This window comes from Lepeophtheirus salmonis, chromosome 5, assembly GCF_016086655.4.
Source record: "Lepeophtheirus salmonis chromosome 5, UVic_Lsal_1.4, whole genome shotgun sequence".
Classification (NCBI taxonomy): domain Eukaryota; kingdom Metazoa; phylum Arthropoda; class Copepoda; order Siphonostomatoida; family Caligidae; genus Lepeophtheirus; species Lepeophtheirus salmonis.
This window is the reverse complement of record NC_052135.2, coordinates 55283214-55300887: the sequence shown is the minus strand read 5'-3', so window position 1 is coordinate 55300887 and position 17674 is coordinate 55283214. Positions and strand designations below refer to the sequence as shown.

The window sequence follows — 17674 nt, the reverse complement described above, 5'->3', positions numbered from 1 at the left end:
TTTTCAGAAAATTATTTTTCTCCCTTGTAACTCCCCTTAACTATATTAGAGGTAACAAATAGAGGTTTTAGACTACAGGTAAAATTATTGGGTATCTTCACTCATCCCATAAATTTGAATACTAAGGCTATTGTGTATGAACCCAGGTCTTGAAGCTGAATAAATATAAGAAGGGTAAAAAAATTATTTGGAGTTTATCCTTTTCTTTATTTCTATTCAAGATTTTTTTTATGTTGACAAACCATATATATATAAATAATCATATCATTTGAAAGTACTTCTTTATAGCGACAAAAAAATCATTTAAAATTCAAATATTTGTCTAGGGAGACCTAGAGGATAACATTAACAAAAGTTGTATCATGCGTCTTAAATATCAATATGATATGATATTTGTAATCGGTACGGAGCCGAGTACAAGGCTAATAAAGACAAACTTTGTTATTATGACATTGAAATTAATAATTAATGAGACGCTATCGTAATGGATTGAGTAAATGGTAGCAGGAGTCGCTTCTCCTGAAGTAACTTTCTATTTACTTATTATTATTATTTTTACAAATGTGAGTAAGTTATGGAATAAGTATAATGCTTTAGATGTAGACCCTAGTAGACATTCACAAGGTGAGGAGCGGATGGAAATAGATTTAGTTCATCATTGGTTGTAGCATGGTTCAAGACTGAACAAAAAAAAAATAGTTATAATTTTTTTTAAATAATCAAACATCATGCAATTCCTAATCCAGACCCTTTCCATTATCCTACCCTTCCTCATCCTCAAATCCAAATCTGCCAATGTTAATGTTTGTAAGTACATACTCGTATGTGGTGACTTAACATAAAAACAATCTCGAAGAAAAATCAAGAAAATGAAAAAATCCGAATTATTTTTTTCCACTTCGTCCTTAAACCAATATTTAAGTCATTTATAGGGCCTTATTATCTAAATTTGTGCGAGGAGTTCTAAAAACTAAGAAAACTTAACTAAATTTTAAAAAATTTATTTGATATAAAAGGCAAAAGGCCGGATTTCAAATAAAATCTAACAATTTATTATTAATGTGACGATCAATTTTGGATAAATTAAGTGCAATTTGCAACACAACCAAAGGATTAATATAAATAATTTGTTGATAGAAATTGAGAATAGTTCGTCGAAGAATACAAATATGATATACACTCAATATATATATGTATATATATAATCTTTGTAGCTTGCTTTTTTGTCGACAGGCTTTTGAGTTAAAGCTTTTACTCGAATATTTTACTACATACAACTCAATATTTTATAGCGATATTTGATTCAATTATAGGCTTATCATTTAAATTTATGGGATTATTTAAGGTACCCAAGAGTTTTAGCTATATTTTAAAGCCTTTCTTTGATTTAAGAAAATTATTGTGACCCCGATATTTGCCCTTTCAAATAAAATCCATCAATTTATCATTCTTTCATTGTGACGGTGAATTTTGGGCAACTTTAAGGGGATTATGCGGACCTTTCATAGGGTTCATTAGATAATTTCGTCTAAGAATACAAATTTGACCCACAGCTAGTTTTCAGAAAAATCTTTCAGCTTGTTTTTACGTTGATTGACCACATATTATATAGTTTTAAATGTCTAAGATGTTGTATAAAACCAAAATATATAGTATGGATCAATGATAAGAGTACTGGACTGATCAAAGACTCCGTGGATATAGCTCTTGACTATGTCAAAAAGAAAAACAATGTCGTTGTCACAAGTTTAGAGAGCGTGATGATGAATGGTAATGACATTGGGAATTCTACGGATAAAGGTCTGATTGAAAATGATTTTATATATAATTGAAAGATGATCAACTTCTTTTTATCAAATATTTATAGTCTGTAACAAATTAAAGACAATGCTAGATGAGGGGAGATCTCCTGATATGATCCTTGATACAACAAGTGCTGGTACTTTGTCTGAGGTAGTCAAATCCTTGAGTTTATCCCTTGGCATCCCGACTTTAAGCACATCCTACGGGGATTTACGGGATGTAAGGTCCGTATAATTATTTTTAATTAATTAATTTTTTACTTTAAAATATTTTCTTTTTAATTGCCCATGTATGTGATCTCATGAACTGAATTTAATAATTCACTTCAAGGTTGAACTTCATTACTTTGAATTGGAAAATTTGAGAGAATGTTTTTTTTAAAGTTATAAATGCCAAATTTGACAAGTAAAATATTGGAAAAGTGACAAAAACAAAATTGTGTGGCCATTAATTATTGCTGCAAACCTTTTCGCCGCAGGTAATTTTATAGCTTGTATTTTTGACACTTTTTGACATATTTTTTTCATTACCAGTTCGAACTTTACTGCCATATCTTGATCAGAAAAATGGAAAATATAGTGATGAAATAATTAAAACAACAGTAAAGTTCGAACCGATAAATTTCGAGGCAAAATTATGAGAACCAAAAAAATTAAACTGCAACATTTTTTTTAGTAAAGACCAAATTTTGAACAAGGAAAACTATAAAATATACTAGACACCCCCACATGACGTCATTATTAAAGTAAGGGACTGATCAAAGTATTGAATATACTTGACTCTTATACACAAATTTGGAAAAATAAAATATTTTTGATTAAATTTGTAATAACTTTTAAAAAGATATGTAAATGAAGGCATTTCAAAATAATAAAATATACCTTATTCTAGAAAAATTATTTTTTTGAAATACAGTCAAATCTGGATTAAGGAAACTACTATTTTTCAGAAAAAAAGTTGACTATAACCGGATTTTTCATATATGCAAAGTATATAAAGAAATAATATTTGGATGTTTATGTAAATAAGTAATATTGAAATTCCTCATTTTGAGGCAACGAGTGTTTGATTAGATCCTGTTAGATTCATGATTTTTAGCTTGTCTTTTAGCAATAGCGTTTTTCGGGGGAGGGGGGAGCTTTTAAAATTAGATTGAGGTGATTTCAATATTTTCATAGATTTTCAACTTCATACTTATCTTTGAATAAAATTCTACCTCAATAACTTCATCTCATAATAAAGTTTCTTAGTAAATCCAAAGTATTTTTTACCAGGCAAGTTTTGTTTTTGTTGGTAACCTGAACAAGGTTTTTATTTTCTAAATCTGTTATCATTATTCTTTCATTCTTGAGGAGAGAACATTAAAGTTTAAAGTGTAACCAGAGTGGGTGTGCTCATGAATAGCGGAAAGTAACACTGATGATTTGTCGAGGAGTTATAAGTAGAGATGAAATATTTGTCATGGAAAAGCTTCCTCTAAAAATTAAAAAAGAAAAACGGTTGTTGCGCGTGCTCTTTCTTCTTTTTTGTTCATTATTAAGTAAGTCGTCGTGGTGTTAACTTCTCCATCAGAAGTAAGCATTTGCACCTATTTTTGGTGTTAATTATTATAAAAATGTATAATAAAAACAGTTTAATTGAATTTAAATATAATTATGTTATTTTTCCTATAGTCATGCTATTTTAAATCTAGAATGTTATCCACTTTATAGTAGTAATTCGTTTTATCTCACCAAAATCATATAACAGACATAATATATTAACAAGGATCTTAATTAAGTATTATTATAAAAGAGGCGTCTGCAGGATTATATTTTGGGAGAAGCATGGTTTTTGGAATTTTTAAAATTTTTTCGAAAAAATTTAAAAATTTATTTATTTAAAAAAAAAAAAAATCAGATAGTAGATCTTTTCATAAAAACTCAACTATGAATTTTTTTTTTAAATTTAATATTTATTTCTCAAAAAGTGGAATTTTTGAAAAAAAAAAAATCAAAAATCAAAAGCTATTTAAAAAAAAATTTGGGAAAAAGTTTTGTAGAAAAATTTACAAAATCCCAAGCTATTCATAGAAAAAAAAATGTAAAAAATGTTTTTTTCATTAAATATTTTGGGAAAAATTGAAAAATTAAATATTTTGGAAAAATTCAAGTATTAAATTTTTGGGAAAAAAATAAATATGAAACTTTCTAGTTAAAAGGAAAAATTCCTTAATTTTTTTTTTTTTTTTGGGGGGGCTACAGCCCTCCATCCTCACCCCTGCGGACACTCTTGTATAGGCCTCTCTCCCGCCTTCTCCTCACTGTTGTTGTTGTTTTTTTCTAACAAAGATATCAACTCTGATAATAACGCTTAGTCCCTATTGGACTCACAGTAGAATTGAGGATCGACATCGTAGTAATTGCTGCCTACGTCTTTGCTTGATACGGAGTGGGCTTATTGTAAATTTCCTTCCTCTTATATTGGCTTGCTGCCTATCTAAAGAAACGTCAAGACAGCTAAGCTGTTCTCTAACTTCTAATTATCAAGATTACAATGCTGATTTTTGGGCTTTTTTGTTTACATATAGAAAATACTTCCAATCTTTAACCCTATTTATAGCTTAAAGGCAATAATACAGAACATCTTAAAAGAGCTACACGATAAAAGCAGCTGATCTTTTGTGAATGACATTTATTTACTAATATTTGCTTTAACTTCATAGTCTGGTAATTACAATAATTATGTATTAATCGATCAAATATATCCTATTTTTTCATAACACTAGTATTGATTATACTAATATTCTTCCATAACCCATAATTAGTTTTTAAATTACCTTCTTTTTTTTTTCTATGATAATAATAATCAATCCAAAATTCAATAAATATTTATGTTAATATATCTGAGTTAATTTTGAATAGCACGGATTGGATAATATTTTTAACAACTAGGAGGTAATTCATAAGTTAATGGAAAGTAACACTGAGGACTGATTGAGCATTTAGGATAGGGTATGAACAAACTGTTTAATTACGTCATTGCCAATTTTCCTTTCATCTCTCGACCTCTATTAAAATCACAAAGTCAGTTTGGTAGTTGTAGCAACTTATTCTTTATAGAATTAATAGTAAAACAAAATTCATAGCAGCTAATTTGTTTTCAACAAATCAACATTTTACATCATATTAATAAGAGACAGAAGAAGTAGAAAATCAAGAGGCGACAGAAAAGATGTAGAAGTTGCTGATGTTTTGTGGATATCATATACCAGAGCCGGCCATAGATAAGATATTGCGATAGATTGCGAAACAAAACAAAACACAAGCAGTATTGTATTATACATTTTCACTACAATATTTCTTAAATCAATTCTTAGATTAGATTAGTTCAAAGACAAATTGCAAAAATGAAATTTTAAAATTTTTTCCATATTGAGCAAAAATAAAGATAGGGTAAACAACTATAATTTCTTAATTGCAGCCCCTACGGACACCCCTGACTATATACAGTGGATTCTGCATACACACTTGATGCTATATCAATAACTATAGTATTATGCACTCATATATCAACAAAATACTATTTGCCGATATGGGGGAATTATAGGTAAGGTTTTGAGCTATTTCCTGATGCTTATCATATAAAATTTAAGACCATAGAAGAGCGGTTTTTTAAAATCAAAGCCAGTCAATTTTCATATTGAATTTGGGTCACACGTAGTAAAGCAGCTAAAAACTGCGGCTTCCATCCAATGAATTAAAAAAAATTGTTAATATAATTTAAAGAACAGAACTTGATCAATTATTTTAGCTTACTAATAGATTATTAAGAAAAAAATCCAGCCTCCTTATATGCTGGCATGTAACATATTTCATTGTGGTTTCCTTCATGTGCCTTTTTAAATAGTCAGTAATCATAAGTAGAGTTGACCTTTTTCTAAGGAAGAAAGAATGCGAGAAGAAGACGGGAGGGAGACATATGGTACTACTTAATTAAGACCCCTGTTTATATTAGCTTATATTTATTTTATTATGAGAAATTGTAACAAAAATAAACAGAAACAATCCTCTTGTCGACTACATTTTATATCAAAATATTTATATGATTTACATTAAATACAGTACACCTTGTATACACACGTTCGATGTTATTTGCACACGCCTGCAATATTTCATTAATACGGCTACATTGTTATATGACAAACTCTTTTCATGACAATCTTTAGAAACTCATCAAAAGGGTTTTTGTCAAACGGTTTCATCTGATTGAAGGTTTGAATATGTCAAACAAAGTTTTCATTCTTATAGATGGGATTCCTGGAGAAAGTAATAATTTTGTCTTTTTTCACTATCTATAGTGCTTCCTGATGTATGTATATCATGAACATATTTTCATCTAAGAAATAACAATGTAACTGTATTAATGAAATATTGCAGGCGTTTGCATATCATGCTATGCTGCCCGGTGACTCTTTTGATACATTCAGGCATTCAGACAAACTAACTTTGTTTTATAAATATAATTTAATAATATAAATTTTTAGTTTTTCCCATTTTAAAAGTTATTAACTGAAGTTTTCTTTAATATTTTTTGTGGAAATTTGTTCATTTTATTTTATAAATATATCAAATGTATCCAACATTTGTAGATTCCGGTTTATTATGCAATCTGTTGTATCAGTGAAAAGACTCCATATATCATCATTTTTTTCTTATTCATTCCAAAATAGGATTGAAAAACTAAATGCAAAATGACAGATTGATAAATGAGTCGGGCATACACTTGTGTGTAAGGATGAAGCCTGAGCCAAGCTTGATCGCTGGTTGGGTTAAATATCATTTATATTTTATAATTTATTGATGATGTTTTCATTTTGGACGAAAAAAGTTAAAAACCTTATATCTAAATTCTTTGTCGGAGTTTAAATGTACATAACTTCAAATAATGTTAACACTAGTGTTTGATCGACTTTAATCAAGTAGTTAATGGTCTACTCGAGTTTATGAATTGCAAAACACAGTCACAAGTCCCTATTGCCAATTTGAAAACAATAAAAATATTTAGTATTTTGACCAGTGGTGATTTTAGGGAGGCATTAGGGTTATTTGTCTCCGCCCACAGTTGATTATAAAAAGTAGGGGCCATCATGGTATTAATATAGGGTTTTAAAATGACTTTTTCTTATTTTTTTTTAAATCATCTAAATATTATGTAACAACAAAATTCGAAATTAAATTCACATTTAAAATAGAGAAAGAAAGTGGCCCAACAAATTTATCCTTGCCATAGACCTCCCTCATGTTAAAATCTGCTTTGGTTTTGACTCCTAATAGGAATAAGATTTGGTTTCAACGAAGTATTCGAATGTAGAAAACTAATTTAGTGACTAATATAATTATTCATTCTTACAACTAATGGCTTAAATTATGAATAAGATTAGTATTAGATAATAATTAATCTAGAGTATCATGTAGATTTTAGAGGTGGGGAGTTGAATTGTTAATTTGGATAATTTTTAATTGAATTAAAAAAGATTAAATAATCATTCGGCGAAATGACCGTTTGGCAAATAAATACCTTCTGCACAAGTTGCAAAATTGGCAATTTTTTCGTCTTAAAATGTATTATTTAGTTACAACATTGGTCATTTTAACCAAAAACTATTAATTGATACTATCATTTAATTATGATTTACTAAAATTACATGGTTATCTATCATGTATTTATAAATAATGTAACTGTGGGTATTTGAATATATATAATGTGCCATAGAATACTTAAATTTTAATAATTTGTAATTGAGTAAATAGCCAAAAAATATATTATTAATATATAGACCATCCATAGAATATTCAATTACTGCATTATCCTAACGGGCGTCCGCATGATTGGATACATATATAAATATATTTTTTTTTTTTTGTAACTGTAGGTATTTGAATATATGTAATGTGGGGGTTTGTACATTTAAAAAGTATAAAAATGTTTACGCATGATTGGAAAAATTAAATTTTTGGGAAAAAAATTTCAAATATTAATTTTTTTGCTTTACTACATAATTCGCCGGAATGACGAAAAATATTTCTAGAAAAAAGCAAAATTCCCTTCATTTTTTTAAGGGAGGGTGGCTACAGCCTCTCCAACCCACCCCTGACCCTCATCCCAAGTATTGTAAATCCTTCATTTAAAATTATTCAATTTTTGGTTGCAACCTGTACACACAAATATATACATTTTATATGTCGGGGAAACAAGCCACGATTTTGCTCAAGTTGAAACTTTTATAAGTAAATTGTACTAGTTGCAATAAAAAAATGAAATGCATAAGTTAGTTTATTGTGATAAGGATAATGCAATAGTTGAATATTCCATGGATGAACAATATATTAATTATATTATTGACAATTTTAGGAAAATATTGTTACATGATCAACACAAAAGCAAGCTAGAATGATATTTCTCAAAACGAAGTGTAGATTACATTAGCATTCTTTGAAGAATATTCGTCAAGAAATTATTCTCATCTGCCCTTTGGAGTCACAAATTGCATTTAGAGTAGACAAACCCGAGCTTCACAATCAAAAAATGAGACATTTACAGATTCTATCGGAAAGGGGCATATCGGAGCCAATATAAAACTCTTAAATCGAATAAAGATCGCTAACTGAAGCTAAAATTATTGGATTATGTTTACTTATCCCATTAATTTGAATAGAAAGCCTATAATAGACTCAAATGTCTGGAATATTGGGGTTCTTGTAAAAAATGGCATTTTCTGTTTTTCTTGATTTTTGTTCAAAAATGTTTTTATGTTGACGCACCACATTTGTATTATTATACCCTCATAGCTTAGATCAATATGCTTAATAAAATATTTAGTATATATTACGTAGGATATCAGGAGTTTTAAGAAAATAATTAATTAGTCAAACATTATTAATACCACGACACATAAAGGAATGTATCAACATGATCCATAACTTAGGGAGGGGCTCTTCAAATTTCTACACCTGACATTTGATTTTTAAAAAAAAAAGTTGAAAATTGTTAAGATTGAATGTCATTCATTTATATTTGATGAAAGTTGACATGAGATCACAAACATTATACTACATGATATATTTAATGGAATAAATAAATTACTCATTTGCTAATAAAGTACATATTTATACACGTATTTTCATACAGAGAATGGAGAAATTTAACATCTGATCAGGGGAAATACCTCATTCGAGTACGACCCCCAGGAGATCTACTTCCAAACATAATACGAAACATAATTACTTCAGACAATATTACAAACGCAGCCGTACTTTATGATGACTCCTTTGTCATGGATTACAAGTACAGAAGTCTATTACAAAACATCCCTGTTCGACACATGATACAAAAAATCCGAACAGGGAAAAATGAGTTAAAGGGACAATTAATGAGAATGTCTCAAGTGGATTTGAATAATTACTTTGTCTTTGGATCTGTGAAAACTATAGAGGAAGTCGTTGCAAAAGCGAATGAAATGAAACTTTACGGAACAAAGTATGCTTGGTTCGCTATCACTAAGGTACACTCCAATAATATAATATATTCTGTAAATAAGTAAAGGAACATGATATTTATATCAAAGATCTCCTAAGGGGAACCTAAATATCTTGAGGAAGATGAGTCCAATCAATCGGTACTTTTCCCTGCTCTTTTAAGATTTCATTGGCTTTAGAAAAATGCTTACATCCCAAAAAACCCCTATGAGCCGAAAGAGGCGAGGGATGAACAGACTTCAATAAATGATGCTTATTCTTGTTGACAATTCCACCTTTTTTCTGAGCATGAGAACCCCACAAAAGAAAGACAACACCATCACAGTTATCTGAAATATATTGAATCACAGCATCCGTTAGTTGTTCCCAACCCTTGTCTTTGTGGGAATTTGCCTCGGCTTGGCGTACTGTGAGAACGGCATTGAGTAAAAGAACTCCTTGACTAGCCCATCCAGAGAGATAACCATGATTCGGTCTTTTAAAGTCGGGAATATCTTGCTCCAGTTCCTTGAACATATTGAGAAGAGAAGGAGGGGGTCGAATTCCAGGTAAGACGGAGAAACATAGACCATGTGCTTGACTAGGACCATGATAAGGATCTTGACCTAAGATGGTCTTGCATTTTTTTAAAGATAATTATGAGCATTGAAAATTACCTAAAATAACAACTTTTGTCTCAGAAATAGGGAAAAACTTTGTCCAACTCCAGACATTTTCTTCTTTCGGGAAAATTTTCTTTGATCCTTCTCGTTCTTTGACGATAAAATCATTTAATCGTTTAAATGAGTCTTTTTTAAAGTGAAGCTCAAGAGCCTCAAACCAAGATGAGCCCATTTCTCTATCTAAAATAGGAAAGTTTTTAGACTCGAGAATAATCTTGGATGCAAATCGGTTTTGAGCCATTCTCTTCTTCTGATCAGGAGTAGTTTGAGAAACATCACTCTTCCTCTTCAAAGGAGAATTCACTGGCTTGAAATATGTCTTGATATTTTTAGTTACACCGGGCATTTTGTACCGCAGTTAATAAATAGCGATAAACTCAATAAAAACTATCTTATTTTTTTAGTGCCTATATCAATGAAAATTCAATGATAATGTATAAATATGTGCTTCAAAAGAGCGGGAAAGTCACTAAACCTCTTGAAATTTATTTTATATTTTATTTCTATTTGTAGCCTAGAATCAATGTACTTTTACTTTTACGTACATATTTACTCAACAAGTACTTTCTTTCAGGATTCAAATACTAACTTTAAATGTGAATGCAATAAACTTGATTTAATTTACATTAAGCCTTCTAAACCCAAAAGTGGAGCTATAATAAACACGATATCAAAAGACTCAAACATTGAGCCTAAGATTGATGTAGGGTTTTATTTTGAGGTGGCGGTTCGAGGGCTGTTGGGAGTTAGTAATGCAAAGGATAAAAGTGATTGGCCTGAGTTATCAATACAAAAATGCTCAGAGTTTCAGGACGGTGCTCCAAAAGAAAGATCAAATTTGGATCTTTTGTCCTATTTTAAGAGTGTGAGAATGAGTTATGGTAGAAATGACAGAAATATCTTAATTGATGAAGATGAATTTAACCATTTCAGGCTGACATTCCCGACGCATATGATCCACTATCGTATGGTCAAAATGATGATGAAATTTTCATGAAGTTTGGTGTTACAATAGAAAAAATGAAATTTTTAAATTCGAAGCTCGTTAAAAAGGAATATATTGGGGACTGGACAGCTCAAGTATCTCAAGATCTGATCCAATATAAAACTGGAATGTCATTGCAAGGCGTTGGAGCTAAAACTATTTACAAAATCGTCTCAGTTATGGTATAAATAAAATATATTTAATATACTTTTGGTTTTATATTAAATATCTTTGCATTTTAGCAAGCTCCATTCATTTCCAAAGAGATGATAAATGGAAAAGCTGTTTATTCTGGATATTGTATTGACCTTATTAATGAACTCAAAGAGCTAATTGAATTTGAATACGAGATTTATGAGTCTCCAGATGGTCAGTATGGTCGAATGGATGATAATGAAGAATGGAATGGAATGATAAGAGAGCTCATTGATAAAGTTAGATTTATGGAAATGATAATTTCATTCCAGATGTAATTTTCTCAAAAAATATTATTTATCTTTCAGAAAGCGGATATTGCCTTGGGAGCACTCTCTGTCATGGCTGAAAGAGAGAATGTCATTGATTTCACAGTTCCATACTATGATTTGGTTGGTATCATTATCATGATGAAAAAACCAAAACTTCCAACATCGCTATTCAAATTCTTAAGTGTTTTGGAAGACGAAGTTTGGATTTGTATTCTGGCTGCCTATTTTGCAACCAGGTAGATAACTGAAAGAATTCTTATATCCCAAATTAAATACGTGTAATTTTTTTAGTTTCTTAATGTGGATATTTGACAAGTACAGTCCGTACAGTTATCAGAACAACGTAGAAAAATATGAAGACGATGATGAAAAAAGATATTTTAATTTCAAGGAATGTCTATGGTTTTGTTTGACATCTTTAACTCCTCAGGGAGGAGGCGAAGCCCCGAAGAATTTAAGTGGTAGACTAGTAGCTGCAACATGGTGGCTCTTTGGATTTATCATAATTGCCTCATATACAGCTAATTTAGCCGCTTTTCTCACGGTTTCACGTTTGGAAACACCTGTTGAATCTCTTGAAGATCTGTCAAAACAATATAAGATACAATATGCGCCCATGAATGGTTCTGCTACCATGACTTATTTCGAAAGAATGGCATACATCGAAGACAAATTTTATGAGTAACTAAAATACATATGATTTCAATTAGAAATAACATTTTATATCTATTTTTTAATAGAATATGGAAAGACATGTCTCTAAATGATTCTCTAAGTGAGCTAGAAAAATCCAAATTGGCCGTATGGGACTATCCCGTAAGTGATAAATATACGAAAATGTGGCAGAGCATGAAGGAAGCTAAACTTCCGCAAACATTTGAAGAAGCTCTAGAAAGAGTGAGACAATCTCCTACATCAAGTGAAGGATTCGCTTTTCTAGGTAATTAATTGATTTCAAGGATGTATCAATGTTTAACACGTAAAATTTAATAGGGGATGCAACGGATATCCGTTATCAAGTCCTCACAAACTGTGATTTACAAATGGTCGGAGAGGAGTTCTCAAGGAAGCCGTATGCTTTGGCGGTTCAACAGGGATCTCCACTTAAAGATCAATTTAATGATGCGTAAGTATTAAATGAGCCATATTTCAGTCATTAAACACTGAGCATTGCAGGATCCTCAAATTGCTCAACCAACGAAAACTAGAGACTCTCAAGGAACGCTGGTGGAATGGAAATTCAAATAAAAAGAACTGTGAAGAAGACGATGATAGCGGAGGAGGTATATCTATATACAATATCGGTAAGGCAATTTCTAAAGTTAAGCTTATTGGAGATTACAAATAATATCATTTCTAAAACCTAAGGTGGTGTATTCATCGTCATTTTCGTTGGAATTGGACTGGCTATTATCACACTCATCTTCGAGTACTGGTACTACAAATACAAGGTTCCTCAAATTCAAATTTCTGACCCAAATACTAAACAACTACAAATCAAGCAAGCACATTTCAGAGACAAAACAGATTTCTCATCTACCTACAAATAAAAAATCAATAGTCAGTCATATATACATTCCATAATTAATGTTTACTCCAATATATTAATAAACTAAATTATATGAGAGTTTAAAATTTATATCAACATTAATCTAAATAAAAATAATTAACAATACACTAATTGCGCATACGACTAAAATAAAACGATTCAAATAATTGTCTATGGAAAACAGCAATGCCGCCCAATGGTAACAAACTCAATAACCAAAAATGGTTGGATTTAAAAGCCTTTGGCTTCGATTCAACTTTCTCTAATGTTAAAGTCACGGCTTGGAAAGTTGTATTAGCTTGTACTTTAATTGAGGCGGCCTTTTGGTTAACATTAAATTTTTCATTGAGCGACTCTGCACTGAGGTAGTAGCTAGTATCAGGATCAAGAGGCACAGAGGGAAAGAGTATGATGTGATCAGAAAATTCTTTTTTGACAATAGAAATATCATCCTTTTCAACCGAGGAGAATTTGACCCTGATAGGACTAAACTTTTGGTCATCTTTGACGATCAAAGAAAACTCTGTCCATGGAAACTTTAAGACAACAGTGAATCTGAGCACTTGAGGAATATCCTTAGCTTCAACAGAGATAGAGGCTGACTTTGGAATAAAAGTTTCAATTTTAGAGTCTTGTTCATAGGATTGCATCAGACCCACTTTATAACGACATCCAGGTATAAGTCCTCGAATGCGAAAATCTCCTTGGGAATTTGAAATTGCCTCAGAGTTGTCACAATTGTTACTTTCACCAGAAGCAACAACTACTATACCTGACTCTGGATCTCCATTGAGAGATGATATCTTACCATAGCAAGAAAATGCAACACGAAGTGCCTTAATATGCATTCTTTGAGTATCACCCTCCTCAATTTTAAATAAGTGATTCTTGGGTTCAAATTCGTATTCACTAAGAATGGGCTTGACAAAATACTCCCCAGGCTCAAGCATAAGAAAAGACACTCTGCCTTCTTTAGTTACAGAACGGTTTCTATAGTTTTCTCGCCCTGATATGGATACAAGGACAGAAGAAAGCGGAACATCCCCATCTGAGACAAACACTTCGATAGAAGCCAACTTTTTGGCATTGAAGTCCCCATGCTTATCTCCAGAAGTAAAAGCATAACCATCTTTATAAGCTATGATTGATTGTCCTTTCTTGATATCGTCAGCAAGTGGCCCAATTTGGTAGACACCAGATTTATCAGAGAATCCATACAATTCATCACTAAGCGAAACTTTCACTCCTTCCAAGGGAGGTGATATTTTTCCACGTACAAAAACACCTTCTCGAGCCTCAAAAATTACAGAATCAAGCATACAATCATTTTCAACACTTAAATGAAGCCTTTCAGGTTCAAATAGATGCTCTTTAGCTTTTGGGGTTACAGTAAACTCTTCTTTAGATTCTGCAAAGAATTCAAAGTGGCTATTGCTTCCTTTATTCTCAAATGGAATTTTTGATGCACTGTTCTTAGCCCTAGATGATAGTTGTATTTCCAAATCAGATATCAAAGCTTTAGATCTAATATATCCAGATATTTTATGACTTTTCGCTTCTATTGTTACTCTTTTGGTATCCGATTGAATTGATTTAGGAGTCACATCAAACCGATGGCATGATTCTTCAGTTGAAATCTCTAAGTTTTGGTTTTCAATTTCTACACAAACAGTGTTTGATCCCTTTTTCAATTCAATGTTTTTCTTCTTCCCTAAATATACTTTGAGATTATTGGTAGTAACGATTTCCACATTAAAACCTTTTTGGATAAATTTAATATCGTTAAAGTCTTCTGATATACTTAGTTTATGTGATGGAGTTTCCCAACACCTAATATCTCCCTCTTCTTTAGCAATGGAGGCTGTATATGTACCAGGAAGGACATTATCAATCATAAATTTACCGTTTTTTACATCGGTAGAAAAGACAAAGTCTTCCATATCAGTGGATGTAAGTAATATTCTGGTTTTCAGATTTTTGCTAATACTTTGAACGGTTCCAGCAACAGATACTTTAATTGGAGTGAATTCAACATTACTAATAGGTTCATCTTTGACATTAATCGCATGATTAACTGGTGCAAAGCCACCGATCCCTTTACGACGATCCTCTAATGCAACCTCGACTGAAGCTTTTACTTGCCCTGGAGGTAAATAAATAGAGAAAGACCCTTCGTCAGAGACTAATACTTTCCCCATTACTTTCCCTTCAGTATTGGCAAAATTCACTTTAAGATCACCAGCCAAATTAAATCCAAGTCTATCTCTTTCAACTCTTCCAGACACACGAAACCTAGTAGGTTGGACTACTGGAAGTTCATAACTAGGTCCACTAATTTGAAGAACTATATCTTCAAAATCATAACCATCTAAAACAGGCCTCAATGAGTAAGTACCTTTTTTGACTGAATTCAAAACAAATTCTCCTCTATCACTGGTTTTCAAAATGACATCATCCTCATTTGCTTTTAAAAGTTTTAAACTTAAGGATTCAGGACTTTTTACCCCAGCAATCTTCCCTTTGACATCAAATCCTCGAACTATAAATGGAGTTTCCAAAGTTAAATGTCCATGGCTTAAGATATCTGCTTTTAATTTGGATGGAGTAATTTTAATGGACGTTGATATCAATGGCTCAATTTGATATGACCCAAATGGTACATTTTTGAATAAAAAGTCACCCTTTGCATCTGTCTGTGATTGTAAATCTCCCATTTTTAATTCAAAACCTTCCAGTGGTTCGTTATCTTCCATAACAACTCTACCTTTGATATCATAGCCTGAGATAATGATGTCATTCAAAAACTTGGCTTCTTCTTGGACAGATACTTTAATAGTATCTGATTCAAAAGAATAACGATCATCGGAAGCTTTAACGGTGTACTCCCCAGGGACAACACCCTTGAAGGAAAAAATCCCGTTTTCTCCTGATGTTACATTGGAAAGAGATTTTCTTTTTGAGTCTGAAAGCTCAAGCGACACACCGAGAGGACCAAAATCAGAGCCTTTGCTACGAATCGAGCCAGAAATGGCAAAGCCTTTGAAAATGAAATCTATCAGGAGATAATACAAAAAAATACAATTAAGGAAAATAATTTTATCAAACGTTATTCATGGATAATACCTAAATCCTTATTTTTAGTGCAAGGATCGTTCACCCCATCAATAGAGACGGAGATTTCTGAAGGTTCCGTCTCCCACGAAGGGGGAAGTTTAATTTTGAGGACATACTCTCCTTTTTCGTAGACAGGTAAGAAGTAATATCCATTATTAGGAGCAGGATCCGTCTTATATTTAAGTATATTCCCTTCTTTAGATCGGAGCTCCACCTCCACACGACTCAAATCCAAGGGGCCTCCTTTAATGAAACCTCCACAACCCAAGACAGATTCACTCACCACATTCTGGGTACACAAGCCCAGGAATACAACGAATACGGATACCGGTAGCACCATGACCCTCCCCTAGAGATCAAAAGCCTCTACTTACTTCCCTAGCTCAACAGCAACGAGCAAGCGACGGAAACACTTAATAAACTACAACTCAATATGACGTCACTCAACAGGGCCAACTGAAATTAAATAAATATTCAATATGGACAGACATCTTTTTTTGGCGTGCGCTTAGTTTGACTGAAGTGCAAACTAATTTTATCATATTTATAAAATAAATTATTGAAATTGAAATTTTAAAAGCTCATACCTTACCCATTTGTAAAGTTATTTAATTTTTTTTTTTTGAAAATTTAACTATCAAACAATTATCATTTCAATGCCATAGAATATGTTTTATCTATTCTCAATTTAACCCAATTTGTATAATGAAACACATATTTTGTTCAATTTACAATGTATCCAAGCCGATTTATGCAAATGAGCGAGAGTAAGTTAATTTCTTATCGAACATGGTTTCAAAAAGTTTTATGCAATAATAACCAACTACTCAGTACTTTTTTCAAACAAAGTACATCAGATTTCTTCAATATCTAAGCTAAATTTTTGGTTAATCCAAATAAAATAACACACAATGTTTCAATAAATTCTTCAACGCCTATTTCTTCCCCTTAAGGTTTGATTTAATTCTGAATTAGCTCCATTTTATCTTCAAGTGTATTTTTACACAATATATTTTATAATAAAAATTGGGTTCGATTCAAAGACATTGAAATGATAATTGTTTAATGCTTCAACTTTCCATTTGAATAAAAAAGAACTATTATTTGAAATGGGTAAGAAATGAGTTATTAAAATTTTTATTTACTAATTTAAGAAAATGATCCATGAAGAATTCTTTTGCACTTCAGTCAGAATAAGCGACGTCATATTTTATTCATTTCATCAATGTTCACTAATTATTACTAAATCGAATTCCCCTTTTTTACAATACTAAAAAGGAAAATAAAGTTTGTAGATACAACTATGTTAATTTCTTATCTCAGCATTTTAATTAAAAAAATAATATACCCCTCTAATTCGCTAGTCATTCCTTTTAATCAATACAACTTAGCGTGACCCTCGATCAAAAATAAACTAATTCACTGTACTGTGACACATTCATTAACAACTATTACATGAATTTGTCATTATTATTCAACATGAAATAAAATGTCTTATGCAAGATCATATTTTTTATTCCTTCTCTAAAATATAATATTGTAATTATATTTGAATACCTCCGGTAAATACGACACAT

The 17674-nt window shown here is 31.3% G+C and overlaps 3 protein-coding genes across 3 annotated transcripts; 1 reads left to right on the top strand and 2 right to left on the bottom strand.

Annotated features, from left to right (window-relative positions):
- The first annotated feature begins 563 nt into the window (after positions 1-563).
- On the top strand, positions 564-13109 carry Ir25a (ionotropic receptor 25a). Its single transcript, XM_040713462.2, has 13 exons — positions 564-807; positions 1654-1800; positions 1868-2027; positions 8974-9346; positions 10557-10847; positions 10916-11149; positions 11210-11401; positions 11471-11670; positions 11726-12115; positions 12175-12374; positions 12428-12560; positions 12611-12738; positions 12803-13109. Exons 1-13 carry the CDS (start codon positions 729-731, stop codon positions 12982-12984), a joined length of 2709 nt encoding a protein of 902 aa, XP_040569396.1. The 5' UTR covers positions 564-728; the 3' UTR covers positions 12985-13109.
- Positions 8839-10457, bottom strand: LOC121118869 (uracil-DNA glycosylase). Its single transcript, XM_040713464.2, has 2 exons — positions 9977-10457; positions 8839-9925 (listed from the first exon to the last, which is right to left on the bottom strand). Exons 1-2 carry the CDS (start codon positions 10326-10328, stop codon positions 9426-9428), a joined length of 852 nt encoding a protein of 283 aa, XP_040569398.1. The 5' UTR covers positions 10329-10457; the 3' UTR covers positions 8839-9425.
- On the bottom strand, positions 13007-17341 carry LOC121118865 (BOS complex subunit NOMO2). Its single transcript, XM_040713461.2, has 2 exons — positions 16107-17341; positions 13007-16035 (listed from the first exon to the last, which is right to left on the bottom strand). Exons 1-2 carry the CDS (start codon positions 16435-16437, stop codon positions 13112-13114), a joined length of 3255 nt encoding a protein of 1084 aa, XP_040569395.1. The 5' UTR covers positions 16438-17341; the 3' UTR covers positions 13007-13111.
- Between the last annotated feature and the right edge of the window lie 333 nt (positions 17342-17674).

Bases quoted from the DNA above. Each gene is read 5' to 3' on its own strand.
- Ir25a (XM_040713462.2), top strand. From the start codon at position 729: ATGCAATTCCTAATCCAGACCCTTTCCATTATCCTACCCTTCCTCATC. The intron at 2,028-8,973 runs GTCCGTATAATT...ATTTTCATACAG, and splicing joins GGGGATTTACGGGATGTAAG to AGAATGGAGAAATTTAACAT. The intron at 12,375-12,427 runs GTAATTAATTGA...AAAATTTAATAG, and splicing joins TGAAGGATTCGCTTTTCTAG to GGGATGCAACGGATATCCGT.
- LOC121118869 (XM_040713464.2), bottom strand. From the start codon at position 10,328: ATGCCCGGTGTAACTAAAAATATCAAGACATATTTCAAGCCAGTGAAT. The intron at 9,926-9,976 runs GTAATTTTCAAT...AGACCATCTTAG, and splicing joins GACAAAAGTTGTTATTTTAG to GTCAAGATCCTTATCATGGT.
- LOC121118865 (XM_040713461.2), bottom strand. From the start codon at position 16,437: ATGGTGCTACCGGTATCCGTATTCGTTGTATTCCTGGGCTTGTGTACC. The intron at 16,036-16,106 runs GTATTATCCATG...ATCTCCTGATAG, and splicing joins CACTAAAAATAAGGATTTAG to ATTTCATTTTCAAAGGCTTT.